The 9,117-nt window shown below is 45.7% G+C and overlaps 1 protein-coding gene across 1 annotated transcript; it reads right to left on the reverse strand.

Annotated features, from left to right (window-relative positions):
* Positions 1-2,798: 2,798 nt before the first annotated feature.
* Positions 2,799-8,381, reverse strand: meox2a (mesenchyme homeobox 2a; the record flags this gene model as incomplete). Its single annotated transcript, XM_079164454.1, has 3 exons — positions 7,453-8,381; positions 2,996-3,168; positions 2,799-2,810 (listed from the first exon to the last, which is right to left on the reverse strand). The coding sequence occupies exons 1-3, from the start codon at positions 8,018-8,020 to the stop codon at positions 2,799-2,801; spliced, it is 753 nt and encodes a 250-aa protein (XP_079020580.1). The 5' UTR covers positions 8,021-8,381.
* Between the last annotated feature and the right edge of the window lie 736 nt (positions 8,382-9,117).

The following is a 9,117-nucleotide window of genomic DNA, read 5'->3' on the forward strand; positions in this document are numbered from 1 at the left end:
GAGGGAGAACAAACAAGACACACACACACAAAAAAACCCATCAAGAAGCAATTAGGAAGTCTTACTAAGTTGCCTGCAACTTGGCAGCTATTTCTACTGCAGCAATTATGCGTTGTTGCACCGCTCCATCTGCCACCCGGCGTCTACCTGTTTTTCCCCTGACTCAACAGCCCCGACCGTATTTACGTCTCTCAGATTGATGATTAAGCTGTTGCTTAAAACGGTTTACATGTCAAGTAGCAGCAGAGGCCCCCTGAGTGTCGACACATGCTGCGCCTGAAGGGGAGGGCAGGAGAGGAGATGGGGGGGAAGGGGGGGGGGCTCGCTCACGGGTTTATTTTTACGGGAGTGTCATTCTGAGGGGACGGAGCGGTCACATGGTCAGGAAGTTAGTTGGTTGACAGCACAAACGGTTTGTCTTTAACGTCCGGGGCGTACGCCGCGCTGAGTCTCACCTCGGATACTTTACAAGCCTTTACAGGGGGGGGGGGGGGGGTCATTTATATATGCCAGGCTCTAATGTCAAAACCAAACATGTGATCCTCCAGGCTTCCGTGCACACACACACACACACACTATTCAGACTCACACACCAGCACTCTACCTGCACTGATTGATGATTCTGAGCGATAGTGACGCTAACAGTTAAATCCCAACACTTCACACTCAAAGACTTTTTAAACAGTTTAAACAGCATTTCAATGACTTTATGTCAACGTGTCAATACAACCTTCTTCACACTAAAATGTAATCATTTAAATGCCATTAATTAAAACAATAGTTAGATACATTTTTTTTAGGTTAAAATGTAAAAGTTTAGGCAAAATTTTGCCAGATCTCAAAATGCATGATTTCTGATCACTTCATTCCCATTAGTTTTTCCTTTCTCAAGCTGTTGTAACCTCCAAACGTACAAAAAAAACGTTTGGCTCCTGTAGCTCCACCTCTGCCATCAACAAAACATCCATCACACTTCTCCAAACTGCTAATGCTGCAAGTGCTGTGGCCAAAATGTTTGTTTTGCCAATATTCAGCTCACTATCTCCTGCCGTAGATTTTTCCTTGACAAAATGGTCACACACGATTAACGCTACATGAGCTGAAGACACTTGATGCACATTTTATGCTTCGCGGCACAGAAAGATTCAGTCCAAGGCTGAAGTGGAATTACGACGGCAAACCCTGTGCTTGGTGGTTAAATGGGGTTTTGCCTGACATGGCGGTATCTAGAGGTTTACTTTCACCATTTCTAATACGTGTATCACTTTGCATGTCACAATTTCCAGTTGCTCTCAGATTGCATAAGAACTTTAATGCGACTGTTCAGGTTTACTACTCACATTACTTTGAGAGGCCCCTAAAACACACTTCCCATTTTTATTCACTGGGAAGAAATCCTTAGATGGACACTTTTATCCGAAGCCCCACAGTACTCTGAGTGCACGCTATACATTTTTAGCATTTTTAGGTGTCTCAAGTGGGAATTGAACCGCTAATCCCGACAACATTACAACAGCAGAATGGTTTCAGTATCTGCGGTACTAACGGCATTTTTTTTTAGACATTTATTAAGGCCTGTAGATTTCTAATGGTAGACAATACAATATGTGATGACAAGAAAAGCAGGTGCAACTAATAACATGAATGATGGATCTGTTCCATTTAAAAAGCAGGGCCCTGGTACTAAATGGAATGGAGCCATTTCTTTTTAAATAAAAAATGTCCACAGTCATCAACTCATTTAGTATTTTTGCATGTACTTGTGCTCATGCAATCTTTGTATCTTTCATATGACACACATGAATCTTTATAAACACATAATCTATTGATCTTGATTATTCTCCCGAACAGTTTATACTGTCACGCTCCACTAACGCACAGTAAATCGCTAGTGTCGAGTCCAGAAAAGTCCGCACCGCCACAACAAATTGGCAGACGTCCCCACAGCGCCTACGCTTAAACCCTCTGATGACCAAAATGTTCGTCTCGTGGACCAGAGTGTGACTCGGGACGCATATTTCTGTCCAAACCCGACCCGAGCTTCAGACGCAGTTAATTTAAGATGATGCCCAGAGTTTGGTTTGACGAAGTGAGATCGTAAATAGTCACTTTGAGCGTCAGAGTGCACTCTGGCACAAACTGGACCGTGTGTAACTCTGTGAATGTGTGATGAACAGCTGAAATCACACAGACTGTAGGTCCATCATTTTATTTACTTTACACAAAACTTTCACTAAAAAGAACTTCAAGCATCGTGACCAGTAGACGGAACCCGAAGATCATTTGCAAATAACTGTGTGAACCTCGGGTCGGGTATCCGCACTCTAACGTGGATCCTAGTGGACTTTTTACGCACTAGCGGAAAAGTATAACTTTGGCTCAAAGCCATATCTTTGGCATCTGAAGTTGGGATTTGCATCCGAGACATCAGCTGAAACTCTCCGGTTTCTGTCTCCAGGCTGTTTTTTTTTTTACACTGAACCCGTACTGTATCACACTGCAAAATATCACGAGGTGTCAGCTAAGTGTGACCTACAGCTCCCAAACGGGTGTCGGAGAACGAAGCGGCTGTACGCCGTTTCCTCCCCCCCACCAACCATTTGTCTCCTGTTATTTATTTCACAGTCCAGCATTTTACAGCAGCCGGCCCACGCTCGGAGACCAATTTGTGCATGCAGGGGTGGTGGGAGAGAGGAAGTGACTTGCTAGACAGCACTTCCTTCAACCCGTCTCCCTGCCTCGACTCTGGCCCGCTTGAAAGAATGGACAAGAACATCTGGAATATGATAGTCCCCGTCTCACGGCCACATCTGGAGCACAATAGCCCCCTCGAACCGAAGTTACGAAAACACAGTAGCGAGCTGAGAAAAAGGCTTCTCGTCGTCCCGAGGCCGCCTCTGTTTTCACAACATGGCATTAATGTGCTAATGGGGGGGAGGGTTGGATAATGTCTGAACCCAGGGGGGGAAACGAGCTGCGGTGGGTGGGAACATACTTGTCTTTCAGTGAGGTCGAGGTTGACGGCGATCTCGTAGCGCCTTAGTCGGGTTAGGTAGTTGTGGTGGGCGAACTCGGCCTCCAGCTCTCGGATCTGCTCCTTGGTGAACGCCGTCCTCTCCTTCCTGGGTTTGCTGCTCACGTCGGACTTGTAATTCCCGTCCTGGGACTCTGAAACCAAACACCACACGGGGTTTCTGTTTCCACTCAGATTTATATGCAACAAAAATACAACATAAAGCCAAGGTCATGTGGCAGGTGCAAGTCAGCAGGGGAAGAAAAGAGGCGAGGTAAGAGAAACAATGGGAGCCGTCAGTCAGGCTTTAGTGTTCAGGTATTGTTTATGAACACTTTAAGTGTCTGGAAGGACTCGTGGGCGGCTCCACATGTGCGTCTGACTCAGGCATGGCGGCTCGTATACTACCAACACGGGTTTCATTTGTCTTAGTCTTGAAGGAATCTGCAGATTTTATTTTATGACATGGAACAAAGCAGCTTTGCATGATACGTGAAATTTATGTTTCCTTTTTTACCTAAGAACTGACAGGCTGCTCCTCGTTTGATGGCAAAATCTGCCAAAGTACCATTATTTTCCCAAACATTTTTAGTTTTTCTTTTCCTTTTTTCAGCTTTGCATGTTTTGATTGACATTTCTTTGCACATTTCAGAATGCCAGTAAAACAAAATGAACACTAAAGCGTTGAGCTTACAATAGATAACATGTTATACCTGATATATGGGATGCTGGGGGGGAATTTAATGAATAAATGATGTTTTATCCTTTAATAAAAATGTAATATATCTATGTGTGAGCAGCGAATGCCAGGCTACTTGCAACATATTCTGCATTTCATTGAGGAAAATGTGGGCTATGCTTGTGAAAACAAATGCCCAGCATGTGTCATCTCAACTTCAGCTCATCGACCCGGAAAAATACATTTTGTTTTGTTATTTCCACTTTCCGAAAGGCAACACGCACAGTCAATTTGCCCTTCAAAACGTTCCTATTGTTACAGCCTTTTTGTGGTTTCTCCGTTGGAAGCGCTTCACTTACACATTGCACTCGAAGGCGGCAGTGATTGCACGCTAATTCATCTGCGGTGCTGTTAATCCGGCAAGTCAAGACTGTAAATAGTCCTGCAGCCTTGTGAGCCAGACTCACAAATATTTGCGAAAACCTCGAAGCCACGTCAAGAGGATCAACTACCTCTTCACCTAAGACTTCCACCCGGAGGGACTCCTGTCGGTTTGTTTTTTTTCTGTCAGAAAGAGGATCTTCCTTCTAATTAAGTGTGTGTGTTGTTTTTTTCCAGAACAAAATAACTCCCTTGAGAGGCTGAAGAGAAGATGAGGGGTAAACTGCTCTACAAAAGTTATATTTGTGTGGCGCATCGTTTCAGAGCCAAGGACAAACAGATATATAAGCTGCCACATGAGTTTTATGCAATGAAACAGATCATTGCTTGACCCGCAGCCTGTGTCCGGCTCCCTCCATGACCTTGCCTTTCCCTCCCTGTAATTTCAAACCGAGCGCTCCAAACAGTGTCGTGGCTGATTGACGCAGCCCTTCAGACTTATTTATTCTCTCTCTTTCTCTTCCCCCCCCCCCCCTCTCTCTCTCTCTCTCTCTCTCTCCCCCTCTCTGGTAAACACAGACATTGTGTAAAGAGAAATAAAAGAATAACACAGCCAGCTGGTTCGGACCAGCAGGCCTGGAGTTAAAACGAGCGGCGGGCTTTTATGAGACAGCCACTACACCACAGCAATTAGGTCCCCGCTGTAACTTTCATCTCCCCACAAAAAAGGGGGAATAATATGAGAAAAATAAGCTCCACCAGACAGGGCACGTCATCTAGGGTTCCTAAATGAACTGAGCTCAGTGCAGGAGGGCCCCTCTCTAAACTAATGTCTTAAGAAATTAAGAATGGACAGAAAAAACGTTTTTTTCTCTCATGGTGGAACTTTGCGTGTAAGTGTTTTTTTTTCCTTTGGGAAAAATAATATTGCACCAACACACACAAGAATGAAGTCGAACCGTGGACCGACACATCCGCACTGTTTTTCTAAAGCTTCTTTTAGGAAGCGTCTGCCAGCGAGAGGCCTCCAGCACCTCCACTCCGCCTCAACAAAACAAGACTTCAAGCACCTTTTTATTGTTCCACGCAGAAAATCCAGTAACTATTTTTTTTAAAAGGACGACCACTCCCTTGACAGCACCAGTCCCATGTCGCACCAAACTCTCCAGCTTGACCACAAAAAAATGAGCAGGTTCTGCAGAAACCAGACACCCAAAAAACTACCAGGGAGCTGGCTCATCTCATTAGCCCAACCTGCGGCCCTCCTTGAGGAAACAATCACAAGTATCAGACACAGAGAGGTGAGATGCCTCACAGTCGAAGGCTAAACCTAACATGGAAATGAGCTCTCCGGGTTTTGTTATTATTTCTGTATCTGAACTGGGCTTTTTCTTTTCTTTTTTTTTTTTTTGCTCAAGTCCAGATGGTGAAACCTAACCGTGGCTCTATCTCGTGCAATTTGGCGGCGGTGTGATATTTAGACAGCTGATTGAGTCAGCAAACCTAGTTAGCCCCAATAATCAGCGTGATCGGTGTTAGCGTGGAGGGAATGCACGGCTCGTGTAATGAGTTGGAGGCAGAGGCTCGGTTTCCAAATGATTTGACGAAGGAGGAGAGGAAATAGGAGGAGGTGCACTGGATTTGTGGATTAAATATACTACTTGCAACATTGTGCACATGGATAATGTAGTTATATTAGACATTTAGCACAGACAGAACTATGAAACTGAAAATGAGGCCGTCTGGGCTCTCAGAAGGCTCTCTGTGTTACATAATCTGTGTTGCATGAATCTTTAATTGAACTATCTAGTTCCTGCTAAATCAGTGAGTAATGTGAATTCTAACTGCTCTTTCTAGTGCTTGGTGTTATAACCTGAATTATCACAAATACATATTTCCAGTGCAGTCACAATGTCTATTCATTACAGCTCACTGTCAGAGGGGAAGGCTCGCTCTCTGAGGTGACCTCCAGCATCCTAATCACATGCAGGAGTTTCCGTCGGTGGTCAAGTGCAGGTGACGCGCTGCCGCGCACACAAAGAGGCCTATAAAAAGGGTGCCGGGTCGGCGCTCAGGGCCCGCAATCCTCAAATGGACAGAGAGGACGGCGAGCACACTTTCCCTGGAAAACTTCTCTCTCTAATATCACGTTCCCTCTGCAAGAACTCCGGCGACCCGACCCCGGCAGTTTGTCACGGCGTGATTGATTATCGCGGTGACTGCAGGTTGGAAATGTCCTGCATGTCATCGGGGAGGTGTCACCCACTTGAGTACAATCCTTAAAAAGAGAGATTTCTTCATAAATGTGCAAAGAGATGGGGGTTTTTTGTCCCCTGTTGGTTAGAATTTGATTATAGTATTATTAATATACAGGTTATATAATTAAAGGATAATGTAAAGCCTTCAATGTAGCTTTATAATTTGTGGTTTATCTTCAAAAACTGCACACACCGGCCAATGACTATATAGAGATCAAAGTCATGAAGTCAAGTCACAAATTTGAGAAAGTCATAAAACAAAAAATAAAAGTGTTTTGAAGCTCACGGCGCTGGTTGACTTTACTGTACCGAACATACAGTCCGTCTGTTGACTGTTTATATATATATGAATATAAATCCATTTAATAAATCTGACTTCTGATAATAAAAGTTTACTTGTGGTATTACAATTATTTTTAATCCTTCTTAAAAGTGCATTTATTTGAGGATAAAATAAAACCGATATCACAGCCTAGACAGATACTTGAAATCTGCAATCATTTCATGTTATTTCAGTAAAACCTGCCTGTGATTTATTTCAACATTTAGAGAAGAGAAAAAGGCTGAAAAGCCTCCGTGAGTCGGGTGTTTAGTGTGTTTAGTGTGGCCGCGAGGCGCCGGTATTGCCTTTTACAATCCGTGACATTAATTCTTTGCTGTGAAACTCACTTTCTGCCCTCTTGAGGAGTGTCGCAACAAACCAGGTGTGATTTTTTTTTAAAAACAAAGCATGGCCTGGAGTCAGATGTGCCCACACTGGTAACGATGTGGCCCTTTTGCTCCACGCTTCAGTCCGCCTGCTGCAACAGCCTCCGTGCGTGTCAGCCGACACCTTAAAACTGCTTCTCACACCGTTTTTTTTGTTTTCCTATCGGAGCTGCAGAAATCTCAGCAGTAATGTGCTGTTGAAAGATTGAGTGTGTTATTCTTCTGCTCTGCACGGAACTTTTTTAAAATGCTGATATTCATGCAATGATGTTTAACTAACAATAAGAACTGAATAATGAGATGTTTGGAAATGCCTCCAAAGAATTTTACATCAAGTCTTGACTTGTGTAATGCGTCACAAGCAGCTTATTTAATCATGACATTGTAAAAGTAAAAATCTCAGCTCCTCTGACCTGAACTGTCACTTTTCCTCTTGCCGTTCCTCTTCTCGGCCTCAGCAGGTGACAGAGTCTGTCTGCCAAAGTCTGCAGGCACACAGGAGGCCCCCGTAGGGGTGCTGCCGATGGCCAGACTCGGGGTGCTGGCGCACATACTGGGCCCACCGGGGTGGCCCAGGTCCGGGGGTGTGGGCCCGCTGTCGTGGGTCGAGTGGGAGTGCGGGTGGCAGAGGTTGTGGCGCGTGTTCCCGCCAGGTGACGGCATCTGTGGGATGTGCCACGATGCGTGGTGCTGAGGCGGGTGGTGATGTTGCTGCGAGGGCAGGTGGCCGCGGTGAGGGTGGTGGTGGTGGTGGTGGTGGTGGTGCTGCCCGGGAAACAGGCCGTCGTCCACCGGGTAGCTGGAGATGATGCAGGGAGAGGGCGAGGAGGTGGAGGAGGAGGAGGAGGACGAGGCCAGGTCAGGGTAGGAGACGTGGTCCGAGCGTCCGTGCAGAGTCAGGGGAGACTGGGTGAAGGCGGGATGCAGGGCCTGCGCCGGGGCGTGGGGGCTCCGCAGGCACCCGAACAGCGTGTGATCCATCGCGTGCAACACACAAACACACACAAACACACACACACGCTTCGGCCCTCCAGGAAAGGTGAGAAGGGCAAGTAAAAGAAGGTAAAGTTACTAAATCAACCCCAAGAAAAAAAAAAAATCACAAGCACATATCCAAGATCCTTTTGACTATCCCAAAACTTTTTTTTCCTCCAGTTTTAAAAGAAGTCAAGTCTACTCTCGATTAGTCAGAGCAGAAAAGCAGAGTGTGTTTTGAAGATGGTGTCCTGTGGTAATCCGGAGCGTGCGGCCAGTTGCCAGGCTGTACAGGATAAACAGTTAGCCCAGGATAAGCTGCAGCAGAGCCTCTCGGATGTCAGGAGGAACGGAGGGGACTGGAGCTCGAGGCTGGGAGCAGGAGGTGCTTCCCACTAGGAACTGCAGAACGAGGGGAGCCGGGCGGAGGGGATGTTATAAATAGGGTGTAACGTGAGAGGGAGGCTGGGTCACAGGCTGCATACGCGCTACTGACCACATACATATGATCGCCCTCCAAAAAGCACAGCACAATAAATCTGTACTATTAAAATGGCTGAGCCTCAGGAAAGAGGGCAATTTATTTTGGACTTGGATGTGACCTCCGGTGGCCATCTTTTTCCTTTTTTTTTTCCTGAAAGAAAACAGCCTTCATGGTTCGTGGGTGGGGCTGTGGGGGGGGGGGGGGGGGGGGGGGGGGGGGGGGGGGCGAGATAGGGAGGCGAGGTGTCAGGGGTTAACTCAGCGTGTCGCCCTGTCTTTGTCAGCTTTGACCCTTTAAAATACTGTTAGTGTTGTGGAAGAAGGCTTCAAGCGGTTTCCTCTGCACCTTGTTTTGTCTGCCTCTTAGTCTCTGTATATTTTACTCCCCACTACTTTTTAAAAGGACAAGTTTTGTTCCCAAAATAATAACCAGAAACTTAAAACAACAAACATTCATTGCAGTGCAAAAAGTGTCTGAAATAAAGGTTCACATTTTATACCTACTACTCTCAAAAAAACCAACCACAGTTCATTTTAATTCAGTGCAGTCAATCATTTTATAGGAGCGGGTTTTTCTTTTACACGTGATTTTTATCTCGTTTTGAAATGAAACACCTCAC

This window comes from Pholis gunnellus, assembly GCF_910591455.1.
Source record: "Pholis gunnellus genome assembly, chromosome: 8".
Classification (NCBI taxonomy): Eukaryota; Metazoa; Chordata; class Actinopteri; order Perciformes; family Pholidae; genus Pholis; species Pholis gunnellus.